Raw genomic sequence first — 23,040 nt, forward strand, 5'->3', positions numbered from 1 at the left:
CCCCCCCGGGCCCGGCCGCCCGGGCCGCTGCCGCCAGCTACCGCGGGGGCGGTTACGCGGTGGTACCGCTTACCGCGTGCCTGTCCGTGGGGTAAAAACAAGGATTTTTAAGTGTGGTTATTAGTATTATTTTTTAACAGACTTTGGCCCCTTACCTTTTAGCCGGCGCAGGAACTGTGTGGGGAAGTAGATGCTTTGGGAAAGTTGAGGGAGACCAGAGAGATGTTTTAGCGTCATGATTCATGGATTCCAAAACCTGATCTTGGTCTAAATTAGGAGAGCAGGGTTTTCTGTTAACTCAGTAACTGTGTGTTTACCTTCCACTTTTTAAAGTGGGCTAGAGCTTGTTGTTACCTAGCTTGCGTTACTTGGTAAAGATAAGGCACGGCTAACTTACCTTGAACCAAGCTTGCTTTCCTTTGAAAACTTTCTAAGAGCTTTATAATGGCAATTTGTTTTAATGAGCGGATGTATTATAGCTCCTACCAAAAGTTCTTTGTTGTCAAAGTTGTGCACAATTCCGTGAGCCATCTTCTGTTAATGTATCCGCATCCATTTTTTCCTACTGTTGCTTCTTAATGCAGATTAGGCATAGTTTTGCTAGAAACACTTTGAAGTTTTGAAAGGAATTAAGTTATGTTTTGGTTTATATTTCTGATGTTTTGTTGACTTGTCGTTCAGCTGTTAAAAGGTGTTGGATCTGCGATATTATTTGGTGTGTCAAGTCATTAGTTAAATGAACGTATGTAACTTGGGTTAAAAACACTTTCTCTTTGTCTAGGCAAATTGTAAGTGCATTTATTCAGAAATGCGTTTTTCTCCATTGGGATAGAACGGATCTTTTGTTCAGATATTCTCACTGCTCCACAGTCTGCCTTCTGTGTTTTCTTTTTCTCCTAATCAAGTGTTAGAGCTGCAGTATGTGTGTAGCAGCCAGGACTTAAGTTGCTGTGTGGGATTTGTCGCTGCTATTAAGGATAACGTGACATACTGCCGAAATTTTTCCTGGTTGCATAGGTGATAGTGATTTTAGAAAAAAAAATCGTTGATTTAACCTTCAAGTGGACAAAATCAAAAAGCATCAGAGTACTTGGTCGCCATGATTCCAAATGCTAGTGAATCATAGCTGTTACTATGACTGGTAAAGTCTTTCATTTACACGTTTCTAAGACTGAGAAGAGCCAGAACAATATGCTCATGAACAAAGTACTTATGCCTCAGCCCAAAACGCTAAGCTTTCTGATTCCCCCATCATGTATTTTGCATAAGAATGGGATGAATTTATTTAGTAATAGCTGTGAGGTGTGTTCTTTGTTATTTGTGCAGGAAAATGTAAAAGTTCTAATGAAAAGGGACGCACAGCACAAAATGACTTTCAAGACATTCCTAGAATTATTTGCCGCTAATGGATTATTTAAAAGCCCATTGATATAATATAGCATAGGCGTCATCTTCCTTTTATGAGAATTAAAAGAATTCTGGAAGCAAGAAGAAAGGAGTGTGTGGGAGGTGAAGGGGACCATTACTGTGGAGTGGTCTGGACTGCAAGGCTTATCAGCAATCCACAGCTCTTTATTTAGATATTCCAAATCAATAGTCATGCCCCACCTGCCAAAGCTATGCCAGTACAGCCCAACTGCATTTGCAACTGCAATATGAGCAAAATCCTTGTTAGCTTTATTGGATTTAGGTAACTGGTTTGAACTTGCTTTGGGGAAGTCCCCATGGTATACTTATTCCATTTAACCATTTCTCTAATGTTAGTCAAGTTTTATACCCCAAACTAGAGGGTTTTTTTTGTGATGATATGGAAGTCCCAAAATAAACTTTTTCCCCCTCCTCTCTATTCTGTTTTGCAGAATGAAATCTAATATGTTGATAAAAGAGACTAGGTATGGTTACTGTAGTTCATGTTCTATTATTGCTGCTGCAGGCTACAAATAGTATAGTGGTAGTATGATGAGACATCCTTGTCTTCTGTAAGAAAACTTATCTTAATATATTTTGTAAGCCTTTCTTAAATAAGCATCTCTAGTAATTTCTTAGTTTGTTGACATACCTTGTACTGCATTTTCTCAGATGAGCTGTCAGTGAAACATCCTGTATTTGCGAAGAGCTCAAAGGACAAGTAGCCTTCTCTCAATTTAGTCTCTCCCAATCTATCCTCTCATATAAACTCCTTCTGAGCTTTTAACTTTTGCTGGCGTAGGCCATTTAATGGAATGGAGTGTAACAATTTATATTAAATGAAAATATTTCAGGGAGTTAGAATAAACAGACCATGACATTGCATGGTTTTACTTTGTCTTTTTTATCTGCTTTGTCATGGTATTGAGCATATTACAAAACCATATTAGGAATTAAAGCCAGATTATTAGTCTCTTGGTGCTTGTACCAAATGTTTATAGAACTGTTGTTATGCGTTTAAAAAAATGCATATTAATTAAAAATCTGGTTCTTTGTATGCCTACTGCAGTAGCATAGCAGTTGCTTCGAACAGATTTTTTTTTTAGCACCTATTACTTGATTATGGTTAAACTGTGTAGTCTTTCAAACCAAAAAAAATGAAGTAGCTGCAATGACTGGAAAACTTCTGTGGTATTCAAACTTCAGATGTCTGAAGAAAGACTTAAGAGATATAGGATAAATTCTTACACTGATGTCATAGTGCTGCTTTTGAGGTGAAAGGAGTTCCTCCTGCAAATTTTTATTTACTTTGTTACAAGCAGGAATGAATCCTCCCTTCTTCCTTATTGTTAGTTAATGTTACTGTAATTTGAGTATCTATTGATGAGAAATGTTTACAGAGAATTCTTTTATTTAAAAGTTTTGGTGGAAGGTGGAGTGAAGAGCTGCAAAAGATTTAGGTTGTTTTGTTGTGCTGTATTTGAGTTATTGTGGTGCTAATGTGCTCATAGTAGGATCTCCTTATTTTCATTCCTTTGTATGTCAGCATTCTAAACCTTTTATTCTCCAAAAGATTGTAATCAAACAGGAGGAGCTTGGTTTGGAGGCCTGGTAATGTGCTCTTTCACATCTACAGTGTAATATATACCCAAGTATCTGATACTGAGGCTCAAGCTGTCAGTCCAGGTATTTTGTTCCATGTGCTACTGTGTTCTGGTCAAAATTAACTTACTGAAGAAATCATTTAAAGTCTTTATGTTCATTGTGGATCAACAATAGAATTGACAAAAATACCCCAACTAACGTTTTAGTTTTTATCTTTGTTACTGAGGACCTTATTACCATTTTAACTTGTGTACGTGATAGTCTTCTGTAGCCTGGCTGCTGCTGTATTTCTTTGTTCTTTTCAGTGTGCTTGCTGGTGTGTAGTGTGCCTGATGTGCGGTTCCTGGAGTTCTGGAGTTATTTGTATCTGAGATTCTGTCTGCAGGTCCTGCCTGCATTGGGCAGAATGCCTTAATTTTGCTGGTTATACCTACGAAAATTAGAACTTGTCTGGTTTGCATCAATTTACAATATTATATCATGCACCTACATTATTTGCATCAAGTTTGATGAAGTTGGATGACTGTACTGACTAAATGCATGTTCTACCTATGAAAAATCATCACTGGCACTATACTCTCGGACACTTTTGAACCTTGAACGGTTGTTGATTTTAGCCTGTGTTTTTCCCTTTGGATAGTAGAAGTGACATAAGGCTTGGGCAGGTGTAATTTAAATGTCTGTCTCTAGCTCGCTAAAGCTTTGTTGGATTTAGTTTGTACTGAAAGCCAGCCATCGTTCTTGGTGTTCTTCGGGTCAAAATGGCTTTTTGTTTCTGGCCTGAACAATTAGGGATTTCCAAATACTAAAGAGTTAGGCATATATGTGTGTGTGTGTGTGTGTGTGTGTGTGTGTATACACACATACATGTATATTACATGACTTTCTAAAGTGCTCTGGAATTTCTTTGAAAAAGTTCCAGGTAGTCAGATACCCTACAAGTTATGCATATGTTTGTCTTTGAGCAACTAGCCTCAGTGTTGGATATGAGTTGTCTTATACCCGGAGCATGACTGCTGCATCATAAGCATGTGAGAACCTACAATAACTTATACTAGTGTGAGTTACCTTAACACTAAACTCCCATATGAGCAAATGTTTTGACTTAAATAGAGCAGTAAAAACAAAACTTACAAACATTTTTACATTACAGTACACTTTTATGAAGACCAAATTTAGTGTAATAATTTTGAAAAATAAACAGTTTGGAGTGGTCCTTTATGTCTTTTCCAGAATATAGTTATAGTTCTTAGTGTACTTGCAATTCCATAATATTTCTGGTGTTGCATTCAAATCATCCTATTTTTTGAGTGTATATTAGATTTTTCCTATTAATAAAGAAAGATTATTTTGTTGTTGTTGTAGTTCGGAGCAGAATTTCGACGATTTTCTCTGGAAAGATCCAAACCTGGAAAGTTTGAGGAGTTCTATGGATTATTGCAGCATGTGCACAAGATACCAAATGTTGATGTTCTAGTGGGATATACAGACATTCATGGAGACCTGTTGCCTATCAATAACGATGACAATTATCATAAAGCCGTTTCCACAGCCAATCCTCTACTCAGGATTTTCATTCAAAGAAAAGGTAAGTGCACTTGCATTATGTGAACCTTTTGTTTACACAGCTATGCCTTGTTGCAGTAAACCGTGTGACTTTGGAGGAAAAGCAACCTTCAGTCCTAGTTAACTATGTAGAATTCCACAGTAATTATGGATAATGAAATGTATTCATAATTCTTCTTGTGGCAGCTTCCTCAAGCAGCCTGTTTGTACTGTGTACTTTCTGCTTGTGTTCTTAGTTCAATTGGATGAAATCAAATTATAAATCTTTAGTAATACCTCCTTCTGGTTTTATGTTAATAAATGAAAATTAAGTTTGAAGTTTAGATGTTTTTCTGTATGTTGGGTGTATATTTCATTTAAAATTCACATCCTGTTTGGAGAAGAGAGGACATGATTAGATGGAGAAGAATCTGGAAAATTTTATTATGGAGGATATTAAATATCAGCATAAATTAAAGACCAACTGTGGTCTAATTTCTTCTTTTGGTTTTCTTTTTCCTTGCRTACAAGCATACACACATGTACGTGTGTGTATTTATATGCACATGCACGCACATGCCTATCATAAGATGCCTGCTAACTGTTTGAATAACAGATTGCTTGTTGCTTGGTGCACATCTTCATAAAACAGCTGTTTCTGTTTGCTAGTAGTAGACAAACTTGTTTTCTTTAGAAAATACTTAAGTGGCAATAGGCTTTATTGACTTTGCCGCTCCAAAAAGTGGACAAGCTCCACAATGATCTTGCACAAAGACAGTATTTAAAAATAATTAGTATGGCTGCTGGTCAGCTGCTGTGTTACTGGCAAAATGTATATGCTCTGTTTTTGTTGGGGATAATATAGTAAGGCCTTCATAATTTCAGTCCTGAATTGTCAGGGGGATGAACTATTTGCTTTAATAGAATCTACAAGTGGAAAAAGCCATTTAATCTCCTTCAGTAGCCATATGATGAGAACAGATAAGCCCTTTGTCAGACTGGGATTATTAAGGTTACATTTTAACACCATATGTTTTTAATTTGTTACTGATTTTTTACATATATGACCCAATTATCAATTATACCAATTTTCTAATATTTTAAAGGATAATCTGTTATTTCCTATGACTATTGGCACAAGRCATTGAGAATAGAATTGATGTAACACACAAAACTGAGATTAATTTACTTTTGTGATTAGCAAGCTACTAACTGATTAGTAGGAAAAGTTGTTTCATTGTTTTCCCTCTGATAGTATGGATTCTTCTCGCTATAATTTTAGAGAAAAAAGAACCCAAACATGCATCTCAGTCTGACATCTAGCACTGTACTTCATACTGAATTAGTTGACCATTTTCAAAAATTTTTTGAGACTCATTTTGACCTTCATTATAAGTCTGAGGCTCTATTGATTAAATTGAGGCTTTGGTTCTATTAGCATCCTTGCCACACAAAACAGTTTCGTTTTATGGAAAATAAAGAAATATTTTTTTTTCTTGCTGATGATAATTTGACTATAATAACTGAGGCTGAATTGTACAAGTTCGAGACGTCAAATTTGTGCACCACCTCACTGTATAGATAGTTTTTATTCTGACAGCACAACTTTTTATTGTCTGTACCTCTACACAATTGAAGAAATTTGTGAACAAATACCTGTTATTGATACAGCTACAATCATCCTTGCCGTTTTGGAACTCTAATGTAACCCCAAGTTACACTTCCTCTTGTAAAGCTTTTTGTGGCTTTATATACTCTGTTAAATCACTTGAATCTTCTGTGTTTTTTTCTAATCAAAGTCTGCCTTTTTGCATTTCCATCAAGAATATTTGGGAATTTAAGATCTTTGGGCAAAAAGCCACTAAAGAAGGTAGTGCTATCTAGAAGCTACATGCAATTTGTGAAAAGTCAACATAAGATAAGAGCAGGCTATAATAAAATCGAGGGTAAATAGTATCAAATCCTTAGTATTTTGCATTCAGGGAACAATTTAAGATGTTGTAATAGGAGCAATAGAAGTAATTTTTACAGTGTCACTAATATGTACTAACTGTGGTAAGGTAAGATAGTCTGTAACTTTAAGAGATTTTTGATATGCCAGAGTAAGTGCTTTTTTTTTTTTTCCTTAACTTTTGACTGCTAATTTGAAATGAGAAAATTCTTAGGATAAGTGTTTATGCATATTGGTAAATGTGGCAAGAAAGCCAGAGCTACTTTAAGGGATGAATTTCATAGCATTAGACTTTCCTATTCTTGTTATTTTTAAATTCCTTTAAAAATATTTCTGACCATTCCAGTGCAAGATGTTCAATATCACTCTCTAGGGAAATGTACAAGTTAAGGATGGCTATCAGCTTGCAGAAAATAGTTGCTTATTGGAATTTCATTCTGCAGTTTAACAGATTAACAGGTACTGTTGACATCTGGAATTTAAAGGTTAAACTGATGTATCTGATTAAATCCAGATGTATGGGAGCCGCTCTGTCTGTGAGAAAAACCTTACTGAAGGATAAAATGTGAAAAAACTATGAAGTCCCCGTGGGCTCTGGAGGCCAGCTGGATATAGGGGATTTTGCTTTGTAAATACAAGAATAATGGGGACAATAACTAAACAGAAGATATAGTTCACTTTACTTTCCTTAAATTCTCAGGATATTAAATTACAACATACAGCTTTTGCAAGTTTTACATATACTTGATCATATATGTTACAAAGTGGAGAGATACTTTGGAATTAATTAATTCCTGCCTGTTAAAGTAGACTTTGCCACTGTTGTTAAGTCTTGTGGAGTGTTAACTTCATTTTGGTAAAAAAAAATACAGTTGGCTTTTTAAATAGCTCTCTCTGGGGAATATCCTAAGAGTTTGAGACCTTCTAAAAACCTGGATCAGATTCCTAAAACTATGTCTCATTACAACTTGTGGCTAAATAGACATGATTAGTTGGAGCATTTTAAAAAAATGCTCAGTTAGGTATATAATCCAATGTAGTAAATGAGATTCTGGAGTTTTGAAAATGTAATCCATGAAAGGTAACTTCATTGCTTTGCAAGTGGATCAGAAAAGCACTGAACCATATTTTGAACCATATTAAGATGAAACCAGATTTGGCTATTTCTGGACTTTTGCTTTAAATTGCATATAATAAGCACTTACAGATTGATGTCATCATGAGTCCGAACCTGCTAAAAAATAAAGTTACTCTATATAGACATTTTCCTTAACATACCTGTAGTTAACATCTTGTTCTTTGGCTTCAAGCCAAAATATTTTTCACTGTAGCTTTAAACTGATTAGCTAGGTGCCAGAACAAAGATGCCTTTGTACTGAAGAATATTGCCTTAGAAAATTTGTTTAGCAGTGGAGGAGAGGTTAAACGGTCATGCTGTTTGACGGAGATAGAGAGATGAGTCCGTTGTCAATTTTCTGATATTTTTTACCTTAAATTATGTTACTTTATCTTAGTTTCTGCTAGTGTTAATTTATTAAGCTAAGACTTGCTTCAATACAAAACCTCTCATACTTTATAGTATTTTTCTAAAATGTTTTGACATATATGGTTTGCAGTTTTGGAATACTGTTTTTCTGCAACAATGTGTTACTTAATTTGTGAAGAGTAAGTTTCTAAAAGCAAAAGCACCAGATCGGTGTTGAGATTATCGGTGTTGAGGTTGTGGTGGTATATTTGTCTTATGAAAGAAGTTTTGGAAGTTCCTCTCTAATAATAAACATTTTCTATGTCTTTGTTTTTGTATACAAAAACGCTTTTGAATATCTGTTAGCTCAGGTATGGATCCATTCGCATGATATTTCTTTCAAAGCTAACCCTTTTGCAAATAGTCTTCATGTTTTTTCTACCGACTGTGAGAAATTTAATTGATACGGAGAAGTATCAACTTYGACTATCAACTAATAGTTGTAGAAAGCCAGGTGGGGTTGATTGTGATTTTTGTGTAGTTCAGAGTTCTCCTGGACATGGAAGGAAGCTGTGAAAAGCCACTTGAATTGTTCTAGACTGCATGATTGAGTAAAAAGCACAAACTTATCTGCAGCACACAATAAATCTACTTCTGGGACACACTAAATATACAGGACATACACAGCGTATCTAGCACATGCCAAAATTACAGTTTATGCACAGAAGGCTTGAGTATATGGGGGGAGAGGAATCATGATACATGGCTCACAGTAAAGCTTGAAGCTTTACAGCCCACAGTGGAAAGCTGGGAACTTTTCAGATATGATACGTGTTTGATACAAAAGAATGTGTAAAATACCATGTTCTTTGAATCTTTGACAAGAGTGTGAACTTGTTCACTCTGAATTAAAAACCAAAACTGTCCCTCCTCACTCTTCTCTCCTCCTCTCCAAAAAAAAAAAAAAAACCCTTGAAACCCTTTAATGTTGAAATACTTGGTTTAGAAGAACAGTTGTAAGAAAACAGTTATTGGCATAGGTTTTGTACAACTTTACTATGTTTTCCTGTGCACTGTTTATGCTAGTTAACTGACACAGTAAAACATCATTAACCGCTTAAGTGCTTCACTCATAACAATGTATGATAGTACATATATCCTAGAGTTGTTTTTGTCAAGAATTCACACTTTTGCACAAATAGAAGAATGTTGTACATGTGCAATTATTCTGATCTTTTTGAGATGAGCTTACTCTGTAAAAAAAAAAATAGAATACAGTCTAAGGTCAAAACAATATGGAATTCATCAGTCTAAGTATACCTGACTTATTTACTCTCCAGAGCATTTCTCAGCAGAGTACTTCTAGAGCAAAGTGGTGTTAAGTTTGTATAAATCTGTATCACTGCCACAAACAAAAAAGAAGCTACACTCCTGAAATTAGACAAAATGACTCATCTGTGAAACATCTCTGTGGTCTTTGGAATATTTTTCATCAGTTCTGTTGAGTTTACCATCGATTGTGCAACATTAAAAGCAGTATCAGAAATCTATGTTACTTAACTGGGCGTGCACTGCACAAATTTTTTTTTACTTAGCTTTAGAGATCACTAAGATCCATGCAAAATGCTGATGGAGAAGGAGGAAGTCCATGACCTAAAAAAATAACCTTTGCACTCATTAAAGTTCTTAATGAGTTCTAATATTGAAGATGCTGTTGTCTATTTAATCACTACCTATACTATACCTATCACTGTGCTGCTGTCCTTGTGTGTTTCTTTGTATTTAATGGCAGAGATGTGTTTAGAGCAAGACCCTTTTATTTCATTTTATTTCATAAGTGTTCTTTCTAAGTTCTCACGTAAACAGTTGTAGTTCCAAATTAGATTGCAACTCTTCAAATTGCAGAAATCTTCCCAATCTAGTGACCAGATCTCTAACTGGAAACTGATTTGAGTCCTCAATGCCTGAAGGCAAAACTTCTACTTATGTTTCTGTGAACTTACGTTTGAAGCAAGTGCTAAAAAAATTGTTCTATGTTGTCTGAAAAGCCAAGACATGCTTTTCAGATAAGAAGCACAAGATATTTGATGACTGATCTTCAAGCAGTTAGATGTCCCAAAATGTGTTCTACATAGAAAATCATAAGTTTGCATTTCTGCTGGTGTTTTATACTTCAGRTATATGCTTTGTTTTGGGAGATTGGATTTTGTTTTTAATCAAGCCACTTTCCTAACACAACACTGACTTAACTCAGCACTTCTTTAGGCATTTGAAGAACATAGAACCTATTTAAAGCCTTCTTGATGTTCAGATCTAATCTTATTTTAATATAGCCTTATAAGTAGAAATAAAAGTAGAATTTAAGTTTCTTCTGGTGAAGAACAGCTGTAATTCGATGCTTTTATGGAACAGAAGCTTTCTCGAACTCCTAACTTAATGTGCTCAAGTGTAGCTAGTGTAGATTGTTTGATTCTACCCTCTTTTTACTGCTCCTTGATTTAACTTTATTCTTATATTTGATCCTTTTCCTAAGAAAGCAGGGAAGCGGATTTCAGAGAGGATGTCTGAGTGGGTGAAGAGGAATAGTCCCTAGGGTGCTGTCAACATACTTTTGCACATGAAATAAGAGCACTATAGCGTATCTATTCTATGTAGTAGTATGTAGGGGACAACCTGTGTTAGTGTTCTAACCTTTGTTCTCGTAGTAATTCATGCAGAATTGTCACTCTGGATGAAAAGATGACCGTATTTAAGAAATTGCAGTGGTAGGAAGTGTTCTGTAGGGTGGGTATTCCAGAGAATCATCCATGTTCTCTCCAGTAGGAGTTCTGAAGTAATTGAGATGAAGTTATAGAAGTGACTTCTGAATACTAAGTGTACGCTTAGCTATCTTCTGAATGTTTTCCTGTTTATATTCATTAAAAAGTGGCTGTTAAGCAGCTTTATCTGTAAGTCTTGTTTAATACAAAACTGTGCAGTGTTGTTTATAGCAACTTCTTGTGTTTTTCGGTGGCCCAAGATAAATTTGGTATTTTCTTCTCTGTTGGTCTCTTTTGTTAAGTCCAAGACTGTCTTAGTAACCAACCATTTTATTTTCAAAAGTTTTCTCCTGTTTTTAACAACATTAGTATTGGCTGGGAGGGGGTATTATTACAAATTGGAATAGTGTTAGACTGTTGCTTTGGAATTGCTTTCTTTGTTCTATGCTACTTAAAGCATCTGAAGTAAATCTTCAGATATAGCCAGTACATGTCCATATAATCTCATAGTGCAGAAAACGCATTTCATTTACCAGCTTTCACAATATAATTTTTGTCGATGACTAAATTATTTTCTTTAAATTTCACACTGTGATAGCATTTCCATAAGTATTCTTGTCTAGCAGAATTTTTACATTTTCTTGGCTGTACTAATGGCAGTTGAATGTGCTAATACAAAGAAATTCCAACCTCCATGAGTCCCAGGGTTAGTAGAAACCAGTTTTGCTTGATTCTAATCCATTTTATAAAACATCTACGTAACACTGCAGAAATGCTAGTGTAAATTTGAGAGACTTCAGTCAGATCTGCATATGTTTCAGTTTATTGTCACAAAATAAAACCAACTCCATGGAGAATTATGGTATATTAAGTGTAAAAATGGAAGTTTTATTTAATAAACAAGCGTTTCAGATATCAGAATCACTTCTACAATCAGAACTAAAGTATTCTGCATAATACTTTTCCATTAAAAATATTTGTATGATTTATACTCATATATAAGCTGCTTTAAAAAAATCTAAACCATTTGCACACTTCTGGATCAAATTGTGCCAAAATGTATAAATAACTTAGCCTGAAGTACTTCTGTGCAAGGTCTCTTTGTTTCTGCTCCACAGCCATTTTACCTACATTGCATGGGGGTAGGGAAGAGTGTAGAATGGAATAAGCTTTCTGGAGTTTGAATCCAGGTCACTTGGCTAGCATCCAGGAACTAGGCAATAATAGGCACACTGCCTGCTTTCCCTTTTTTCTTTCTATTCTAATGATCTGAAACCTGAGGAGAGACAACTAACAAGCAGAATATTCGTAATGAAAAAGGTTTCTAAAATACCTACTCCTTCCATTCTAACCTTTCTTTCAAGCAGCTAGAATATTTTTTTTCTCTACTACTACTACTATTTTTTTTTAATACATACTGTTTTCTTTGGTAATAGGAAACAGAAACCATTACAAACTTGTGTGACTCCCGTAATGTTAAAGCTAGTGTCATGTACAGAGAGACATTTCTACTGTAGCGATCTGAGAACTTCCTAGGTCAAGTGTTTCATTCTGATGATCTAAAACACTTCATGTATGCTCTTTATGCATTGCTATCATGATCTAATCATCAATGTGCTATGTCTTACAGAAGATGCGGACTACAGTGCCTTTGGTACAGATACTATGACAAGGAAGAAAAATGTCTTAGCAAACGTATTGCGTCCAGATAATCACAGGAAGAAACCACACATTGTCATTAGCATGCCTCAAGACTTCAGACCAGTATCTTCTATTATAGATGTAGATATTCTTCCAGAAACCCATCGTAGAGTACGGCTTTACAAATACGGAACTGACAAACCCTTGGGATTCTACATACGAGATGGCTCCAGTGTCAGAGTAACGCCACATGGACTAGAGAAAGTTCCAGGAATTTTCATATCCAGACTTGTCCCTGGAGGTCTGGCTCAAAGTACAGGCTTACTAGCTGTTAATGATGAAGTACTGGAGGTAAATGGAATAGAAGTTTCAGGAAAGAGCCTTGATCAGGTTACAGACATGATGATTGCAAACAGCCGTAACCTGATCATTACAGTAAGACCAGCAAACCAGAGAAACAATGTTGTCAGGAACAGTCGGACTTCTGGCAGCTCTGGTCAGTCTACTGAATCTAGCCTTCCAAGTAGCACACCAAATATTTTAACAAATTTCTTGCAAGGAGAAGAGGAGAGCGATGAAGAAGACATTATTATTGAAGACAGTGGTGAACCACAGCAGATTCCAAAAGCTGTCTGCACCAGTGAAAGTCTGGAATCGTTGACACAAATTGAACTTCATGAGTCGACACAGAATGGTTTCCTTCCTTCCAGTGAGATAAGCTTGAATCATTCAGCAGGCAGCATTAGTATGGAATATGAAGAACACAATCCAGATCATAAATCATTAGAAGAAGATGGAACTATAATAACACTATGAAATTACGTTGGTATACTTTGTATTAACTGAGAATGCCACACATGTTTTAATTTGGCTTAATATGTAGTATATCTTATACCTCTCAATCTACTGAGCACTGCAATTAGACTTAAAGGAAAAAACAATGGATACAAGAAGTTGGAAATTATATAAGCTGACTAACTTCAGCTAATTCTGCACTTCAATGTAAATACATCACGAAGGTGAAAGATAAGTGATAACTACCTGGAACTGGATGAGGAAAATTTTTAATTTAAAATGAAGGATAGCTAGGAGATAGCTATGAGCTTTCTCTTATAGGTACTTGATTTGTCTATGTGTAATGCTACTGATTCTATAGAAGTAAATTTCCATTATTGTGTGAGGTCGATTTTTTTTTTTTTTTTCTAATGTGCTGTGGTCTCATTCAACTGAAGTGCTGCTTTAGCCACCTCATTCCTGTTCTGGCCTGCTGTCTTTGTTGTACTGGTAGCACTTTGTGACTCTGTGTATCAGGAAGCAGAAAAAAAGGAGGTGGGGTAGGAAGAGATATTCTTGATAACTTAATTCTCTGACTAATTTACTGAGTAACATGTAGAATAGTGGTTTCCAACTAGACAACAGTCGGGTTGGAGGTGGGGGGCTGCTGAAGCTGACTGCCCACTTGGAAGTGAACATGCAACAACAGGCTCAGTCATGCACCTCTACTGTTTTTAAATCTGCCTTGCATGGCCAGGAAAACTCACTTCAAATGACACTGATTTGTAAATTCAAATGTTAAAGTCTTAATACTTCTGTGTCTTGAAGACCTGTTCTCATTTTAGTTTGCAGTATTTAAGGATGTCATTCTACTTAGTTACTAATGGCAGTAAACTTTAAAGAAATCATATGTAAACTTAATACTATGAAAATAACATACCTATTGCATATTCCATGTGAAAATCATACTCCTAGTAGAAACTGTAAAGATTTCTGCTAGCAAAGTTTGTTGCAGGAAGTCAAAATTATGTGAAAAATTACTGTTCTCAAACCCAAACAGGTTAGAGCAGCTTGAATTGACTTAAATCCATGGATTTTTTAAAAAAATTGAAATTGGGTTGTGGCTTTGATTAAAACTTGCTTGAGCCAGGGTGGTATTAAAATTCATTATAATGACCTAAATTGTACATGCTGACCTTTCTGTGCACCACTGGCTAGGTAATTTGAATATTGCAAAGTTACTGTATGCAGAACAAAATACTGGTGACAAAAGTCCTGATACTAAGATGCGTAAGCATGTGTGTATAACTAGTTGCAGACTTGCTAGGAGAACTGCAGGGAGAGGCTTTTAGCATTCTTTTTCCCTTCTCCCTTTTAGTCCTGTCTCACCACTGTGGGATAAGTTGTGGCAGGGAAATGGAAGATGGAAGCTAAAGAGACTGGGGAGAGCGATGGATGAAGTTTCTCATCAGGGATSTGGCAGCTGAAGTCAACCTCTAAAAAGCAGGGATGATGTGACCAGTTCTATACTGGGTTTACCAGAGCCAGCAGTCTGGGTTCTTTGAAGTGTGTCCTGCCCTGCGGGGGTGGCACGATCGAACGGGAAAAGAGACTGACTATCTTTTTTCCCCCAGTCTGTCTTGGGAAAACATCTACCTCTGGTAACTTTACTAGCATGAGACTAACTGTAAGTTTAACGTCAAGCATCTGTAAAAGTCCTTATAGCATATCAGAGGCTAAAAATCTATTTGCTGAAAATTTTCTTAATGATGTAAACAAAATTACTTTCAGTTATTAGAGTTTAATTTTGATAAATGCAGATTTAAGTTCTTTGYACTTTATGAATAGTGGTATTTTCATGCCTTCATTAACATTGGATTTYGTTTTATAGATGTCAAGAAAGGCTATCTTCTGTCAGATTAATGCTCTTTTTGATTTATGGAGAATTGGCATAATGGAACTCTGTGCAAATATAGATTAGAGTTCTGCTTTGTCTATTTTGTTTGTCATTTTGTCAGAGTATGCATATGAGAGGCCTGGATTTTTTTTAACGTGAGTGAGTATCTTAAAGCTTTTAGACTTATTTAACTAATAATCTTTAAACTGAAGCACATCCATTTGATGTGAAGAGAAGAAAACATACAATCTACGTGTTCTGCAACATACACATTTTTTAAATAAGTATATTTTCTGTCAGTGCTGCTCTATACTTCCTTTATATGAGGGAGATTGTTTACTTTAAAATGTCATTTCTTCCTTTATCAAAGGACTTTCCTTCCTGTATGAAATCATCAGCAGAGGGCAACTTTCGTTTATTATGCTAGTTTGCACCTCTGTGCCTTTTGTTTACTTGAATGTATTGTGAATAATCAAAGGAATAAAGGCACTTGGATAAGCAGACAATGAGGGCCACAGATACAAAAGAGGAACTGGTAGTGCACTCAGTGAAGATGTAATTTTTTTTTTTCAGTGGAAATATTTTATGGGTCTAACCAGTATGTTGCAGCTTGGTTGCAAGTTGAGCTATTAACTTGTAGGGGAAGGTTGAGGCTGAGAATACTAATTCTATGAGGTAATTTATTGCTTAAGTACGAACACCCAAGGTTAGTGTGCTGCCAAACCCTTTTGTTACCTAATTTGTACTTTTAACAGATGCATGAATATTTTGAACGTATATACACCAGTATTAAGGACTTACAGAAATTTAATTAGGGTCCTGCCTAAAACTGCATGAGAATCAATCTCTTAGGACCTTTTCTCCAAAATTATTAGTCTTCAATAATGAGATAATATTCTTTTTGACAAATGTAATGTTCTGTTTTACAGAAAATTGATAACAAATATAGTAGAACTAAACATTTGAGACTGGGTAAAAAAACATTACGGAACAAACCCAGATAGGTTTTATAAAGAGTGTATTTACGATTACAGTGACAGACTGCACAGCATGTAATTGCTTAATGCTGCAGTTACCATAAGTTTCTGAAGTTCAGTCATATCTTCCTAATGCATACATTGTTAATTATTAAATATTTTTAAATCATTATTTCATGATAATCAACCATAGATTATGAATGRCTAAGTTTTATAAATAAGTGGTACTGGGGTTCAGTATAAGGTTTTAAAAATATTATGCTGATATTGTTAGCCTTTCATTCACTACCTCCTAAATTTTTAACATCTCTACAATTTCCTCCTTGGAAGAAAATACTTAAAAGGCTTGACTGTTTTATATAGACTTTATTTTTAACTACAAAATCTAAAAATGATTGTGAGGTTACTGCGCATGATTGATAATATTAAGCTGCTATCAATGTAGTCTTCATGTATTAAGTATCCTAATATGTGTAAATTGTATTTTCAATCCAGATTTTATAAATTAATTTATAAATATCCAAATTATTTCAAAATAGAATGCAAAACTAAAATTCCTTTGAATAGTGTTATGCAGTTGTGTACATGCACAGTAGGGAACAAGTCATTCTTTACTTGCAACTGGGAGACTGAAGTCAAATCARCCATTTAAGTGCACCTTAATAGGAAATAAAAGCAAATTCTTAATGGAATTAAGATACAGTTACTTTAAAGTTCTGCTATTGTACTGGATAAGTCAAGCCTAACTGTGAATCATACGTTTTTCCACAGCTGAATTAAATTTAGGACAATATTCTCACAAGCTGTCTCTAACATATGTGTATTTTTGTGAATATTATGTATTTTCTAATTAAATTTTACTTGCAATGTGATTTTTACATGAATGAACTTGTTTAAAATGTCAAATATCAGTATTTTTCTTATGACTTTAATGTATGATGTACATTGGTATCTCACTGAATGAAGGTTGATTTTACAAAATCAAGCTAGCTGTAGTTGTATATTAGTCTTATATTTTTACAAACTGGAATAATAAATGGATATAGAAATAAACTTTTTTTTCTCAATTACTTTGTTAGGTAAGTCAAAATGAGAAAGAATACATTCCCTGCTTATTCTGAAGCATGAAAGTAAATGGGGTACAATTTTCATTTGGGCATCTAAGTAGGCTCTGTTTTTTTAGCTGTCTTAAATGTTTCCTTCCTCTGTTTCCTTTCTTGGACCAGTCCTCTATAGATGAGAAGTACGCAGGGATTTAGAAGAAGTTGTCCTTCAGTCCTGTTGACAGGCCTGTGTTGGTCATATGTTGTTTCAACAGTAGCTGCAAATAGTCATCTCATTTTATCACTTGCTTGAAGACTGCTCATAGTAAAGTCTAGGTCATGAAACCTGGGAGATGACTCCATGACTTGGAGGCTTTCACTGTTGCTGTAAGTATTTGTTCTGTTGTGATTACTGTCTATATTAAAGTTTTAAAGTGAACTTGAACTCAGTCGCTTACAAATATTTTCTGCCCCATCCATATGCTTTGCAATGCTTGCAAACAATTATCTAGTGACAAAAGTTTTGAGTTTCATTTAGCCCTACTATGTATCTGATGATACGCTTAAGATTTTTTTTTAAAAAAGTGATTTTGGGACTGCTGTTTCCTGGAGCCAACCAGATGACTTCTTTCTGTTCCTTCCTTTATATTTGTGTGACTGATTTCATTGTACGGTTCAATACTTCCCAGACTTGCCTATGCAGCTATAGGAGGTGACAAAAAGTTAAACTGAGATCATCACTACAGTATCCTAATACTGATATGCAACTAGCAAGGATTTGGTCTCTTATCTGCACATTCAATTCTGCATACCTGGTAGCTGGAAGAAACAGAGAACCTGAAAACTTGCCCCTTTCATAAAGGAATTCTGAAATTGGTAGGAAAGGTATTCCTGAGATGATGTCAACTTTGAAAGTCATCCTGTATTAAGATTCTAGTGTAGTATTTTTCTTATTTCAGAGCTTCTATCTAAATGTATGGAGCTTAAATTAGGAGAGGTTTCTAAGTTATTGACTCTTTAACATGCAAGTTGTTGTGGAAGTAAGTCACTTCCTACTGTTTGACAAAGGACAAAGTTTGAGTGTCGATGTTGTATAAAGCCGCCGTTCAGCAATATTCTGACTATAGTATGTAGTTCTAGTTGTTTCATCTCAAAAAGGATAGCAGAATGGAACACGTCCGGGGGAAATAAAAACAGTGAAGATTCTAGAATGTGTTTTGTATAAGGACCTCTGAGTAGCAGAGGATTGGTCAACCTGAAAAAAAAATACAGAAGGCAATAAAGCTTTACAAAAGTTAGTTTTGTATGAGAAAGTTGTTACCAATAGATGGACTGAAGATGTGCAATGGGATATAACTGCCATTACTTTGTAACTGAGTTGTTTGATTCATCATTAATTTTTACCTTCTTGTGTAAGGAATCTTTTTAAGGAGGTCTAAAATATAATGAATCTATAGGACACTGTATTTGATGGTAGGTATACTTTTGCAGAATTAGTCTGGTGTTGACCCTAACTCTGCAAATGCACCTCTCCTGGTGTTCTTGGTTGGGACTGAGACAGTGAATGTGGGTGCTTCCTTCCTACCCAGGCAGAGGTAGTGCTCTTTGCAGCAGTACAGACTATATAGCTGGACTGCTAGTTTTTGTGTCTTCCAGCAAGCTTCCATGTATGAGAGGGTTTGTCCTCTCGACGCTTCTTCTGCAGTAGTCCAATCCCCTTGATTCTTAGTGGGCTGTGCCTAAAGAATGTTTCCTCGGGAATGCATATAGGATTACCAGTATATTCATGAGGATAAAGGAAGTTTGACGAAGCTTTTTAAATTGGCTGACAGCAAATAGGCTAGATTAATTCTAATCTCAATCTGGCTAATTCTGCAATGGAGGCATGTTAGAGAAGCTAGTCTGGGACACTTAAAATGAGACTAAAATGTGCATTCATCCAGCACAGTACACTATTTCTATTTTTGCGGTAATTTTCCCAAATGAAGAAACTCAGTATGATGGAAGACCATAAACTTCATTGCTACTTTCTCCTTGAAGATGGGATGAAACTGTCAAATATCGTGCAGTAAAACATATAGAAAGAAAGATGGTCAAGAAAAACTACTTAGCAAAAATTTGAATCCAATTTAAAGATCACAAGGTTACTTTTCATGACAGTAACCGATACCCATGTTTCTCTTTAGCCATCAGCTGCTCAAACAACTAAGCATTATTCTCTGTGCATGATCATGGACTTAAATACAGCTCTCACTCTATATAAGAAAAGAGAATGAAACTAGAGACGAGTCTTGCACTCAATCTGTACAACTCCGCTTGGAGAAAGTGACAATGTATCTCTCAAAATAGGTCTCAAACTTGTACCTGTTCTATGCAGCAGAATTTGTACCCAGTTTGTAAGAAAAAAAAGGTCACAGCCTCTATCTCCGTCAAGTATTTGTAGTATTTTGTGACTGTATTGGTGCAAATATTTGCACTTGTGAGTGTTACCAAATTTCTTATCCTATATAGAAGATGAGCTTTACGTTTGACCTCAAACCAATGGAGAAATACCCCATTCCAAACTGTCAGGGTTGCTTACCCAGTCTTCCTTCCAAATACCGACAATACTTAACTCTTGACCTTACAAGCTGTTAACATGGTGTTAGGATTGTAGCTGTATTTTATGGAATTTAGAGTTCTTCATGTATATTTGCAGATATGAAGACTTGCTAGGATTATCAGTTCAAAAATTTCACCCTGCCCCCTCTGGTATAACAACAGGAGAAAGTTCAGAGCTAAATAACCCTTGAAATTTTATTCTTATCTTAAAACTACCTGAGATACTGTAGTATCAGACTTGCCTGCATTGCTTCTGATGAATGTCTACATGTTCCTTGCAATACAGCTATCAATAATCAGATGCTATTATGTAACATTGCATGTAGTAATGCCTAAGTGGAATAACTACCTTTAAGGTGGCTTCATAAATAGTTTCCAATACTAGCATAAAGGAAAAAATCCATTGGACAGTAACAGTATTGTTCTCAGATGCTGTAGAAGTATGCAAGAAATGGTATAGCTGGTTCTTGGAGAGGTGAGATTTAGCCGAGATTTAAGAACTCAGATTCCTTGTGTAGCTATGATAGATCACTTGTGTACTTTCCCTCTTAAATGGGAGATAAACTTGTCTGAGGACTAAATGCAGTGTATTTGATTTTTAGAAGTGCTTTAGAAACATGGCGCACAAACTGATTTGAAGTGCTGTGTTATTTTACCAGCCTTATATAACCTTTATTACAGCAATCTAGGAGTGCCGTTAATAAGATAATTTCCAAGACAGTCCTTCTAACTCCTGTCTATTTGACTCATTACTCTATTATCTATTATCTGAAAGTACCAAAAAAATTGCATTTCATCAATGAGAAAGACTTGCATCAGGCCTTATGTGATGTTATATGTAAAAAAGTATGTAAGAGTTTATTGCACACATCTCTGCTTTCCATAGAAAGCATTTATGATGCAATGACTTCTTCAGAGTGTTTTCTTCTGAGCATTTGGTAATACCTAGTTATTGATATTTTTTCCCCCTTTTTGGCACAGAAAATTGTTGGAAATGTTCAGAAATAAGAAACAGAGTTCAAGGGGCAGATGAGAATAACAGAAAATGTGAAAGGAGCTGGAGAAGGTAGGGATTTCACCCAGTTCAGGRGTTCATGCTTGTAGTCATGCCAGTAAAATGTTTTTATACAACAGACAAATCCTGTGTGTCATAATCTGGCATGCCTAAATCAGTTCTGAAAATAAGTGGCCTAGTTATTCACAGCTGTGAAACAAAATGGAGCTAAGTAAATAAGAAAGCAAAAAGGAGGAAGCAAACAGATATGCTAATGAAGGATATAATTGCCCTAGCATACTGCAAAGGGGAATACTGACTTTTGCAGTAGCCAGAGTTTGACTGTGATATTAAGCTATATTAGCCAGCTGAATAAAATACACTATCTGCAATCCTTGCCTCTCTCTTTAGGCCCTCGTGGCTATAACAATGCTACTTCTAGGCATGAGTAAGAGTGTTTCTGTTGTGAGAAACTGGACTGGATGAAGGATCTCTTTGTAAGTCTTTTCCAGAGTTTTTGTTACTTTGCTTTATAATCTCAGTAAAGATTTGTGGTGCTCTCATATCCTTCTACTGGAGGATGCAAAGGATTTTGAATTTTTATAATGCTGAGGACAGATTGTTGAATATATAAATATAGATTTTGTGTGACTTTATGAATATTACATGAGGTTGCATAAATGATTGAAAATTATGATCCAGAAGTTTTAAATTGTTGTACCTTGTTAATTGTGCTATTCATGCTCTATTTTATGCTATAAAAGGAGGGGGGAAACTTCCTGCGAACTTAATACATGAGTTAAATTTTAATGCAGAAACTTATCTATAAAAGACAAATTGAGATGTCTGTCTTTTGAAAATACTTCCAGTGGTTACTGCACTGGATTTGTATAACATAGAAAAATTGGTTAAGATTTCGTGGGTCATGTCATGCACAGCTGGTAACTTGAAAAAAATCACAGTGATTCAACAAATGGCTGTCCTAGTATTTTGGCTGTGCTTTATACAGATAAATTGTTTGTTAGGAGAGTGAGGATAGTTTCTCTATATGCAAAATAAAGATAACACTGAGACACAGAGGTCATGAAGCCATTCAGTCACAGAAATAGAAAAACATGTGTCTTGTTCTATGTTGTTTTCTCAAAGGGAAGTTTTTTCTTCAGTATATAATTCATTTATGTCAATGGTAAAGCTCACAGATAGTGTAGCCAACCTGAAATAATCAGGAGGGATCTAATTTAGTGTGTGACTTCTAAAGCACTTAAAATAGCTTGTTGTGTGGAAAAAAAAATCTAGAACTGCTCATTAGTGTATTAATCAAAACATGTACAAAGCTAAATTGCAACCAGGGCTTGGTAAGACTTTTTTTTAAATTAAAATATACTACTGATTAATTTTATAATGAAGATAATATATTGACATAGCAGAACTTACCAGTCAAGGTTTCCTACTATTCCTATCTGTTCAATGTTGTCATATAACAATAGCATTAAGATTTTTTTCTAATTTCTCTTGGGAATATTTCTAGCCTAGTCGATCTTATCAATAAGCCATTTCTTGATACTCTCCCTGACTTCTTGTGTTTTTCTGAACGTACRTACGTTTAGAAGTCAAGCTGTACTTTCTGTTGTAGATAACTTTGTGCCGTAACAGTGACTCTATGATATGTAACAGAATTTGAGCATGTTCCAATTCTTACTGGATTTCCCTCTCCCTCAGCTGGGGCTGTCTGCAAACACAACTTCTCGAATCAGGCAACGTCTCAGACTGGTGGGACATACCGCACGCTGCTTTCCGTCCCTGCCGCCGYGGAGCCTGCCTGCCTGCCCCCGAAAGCTTCCACCTTTCTGTGCAAACAGGCCCCGCTTGTGCTCAGGGCAGGAAGAACCGCTAACAGGAGGGCAGACGGCTTTTTTGCCTCAGCTCTAACTGCTGTCTTGGTTGTGTCTTTCTCTAAAATGCTCTAAAWTTTAGATTGTTTTAAGGGGGCCTAATACAAGGAAAAGCATCTTCTGTAGCGGAGAAGCATCCAGAAGGCCTAGGACGGTCCCCAGCGAGCTGCAGGCTGCCAGAGAGGCTCTTGCAGCTCTGTCCTCGGGGGAAGGGAAGGATGTTTTAATGGCTTAGAACAGGCAGGAGAGCAGAGGATCGGCACTCCACTGCCTAGCACAAACTGTCTCTAACTCCGGTAAGGCGCTCCAGTGCCCGTTTTACAAACGCGGCGTGCTGGGGCACAGGCACGGTCTGCGCCATACAGCTGCGCTTCCAGCTGCAGCCCGCGCCCCCTCGGCCGGTAGGCACCGCGTCCTCTAGGCAGCAGTGCAGGCCGGGGCAAGCCCCGTCCTTCCAGCCGCGCTCCCCAGCGGGGCCGGGGCCGGGGC

At 36.1% G+C, this 23,040-nt stretch overlaps 1 protein-coding gene across 1 annotated transcript in view; it reads left to right on the forward strand.

The window, feature by feature from the left end:
* PARD6B (par-6 family cell polarity regulator beta) overlaps positions 1-17,043 on the forward strand; it is a 27,818-nt gene extending 10,775 nt beyond the window's left edge. Inside the window, exons 3-5 of the mRNA XM_085314255.1 lie at positions 782-788; positions 4,378-4,600; positions 12,363-17,043. Of these exons, the coding sequence (XP_085170381.1) occupies positions 782-788; positions 4,378-4,600; positions 12,363-13,189 (1,057 nt within the window). The 3' untranslated portion in view covers positions 13,190-17,043. The remainder of the gene's footprint in view (positions 1-781; positions 789-4,377; positions 4,601-12,362) is intronic.
* The last annotated feature ends 5,997 nt before the right edge of the window (positions 17,044-23,040 follow it).

The sequence above is a fragment of the Rhea americana genome, unplaced genomic scaffold (genome assembly GCF_003343005.1).
Source record: "Rhea americana isolate MKP2758 unplaced genomic scaffold, rheAme1 scaffold_4, whole genome shotgun sequence".
NCBI classification, from domain to species: Eukaryota; Metazoa; Chordata; class Aves; order Rheiformes; family Rheidae; genus Rhea; species Rhea americana.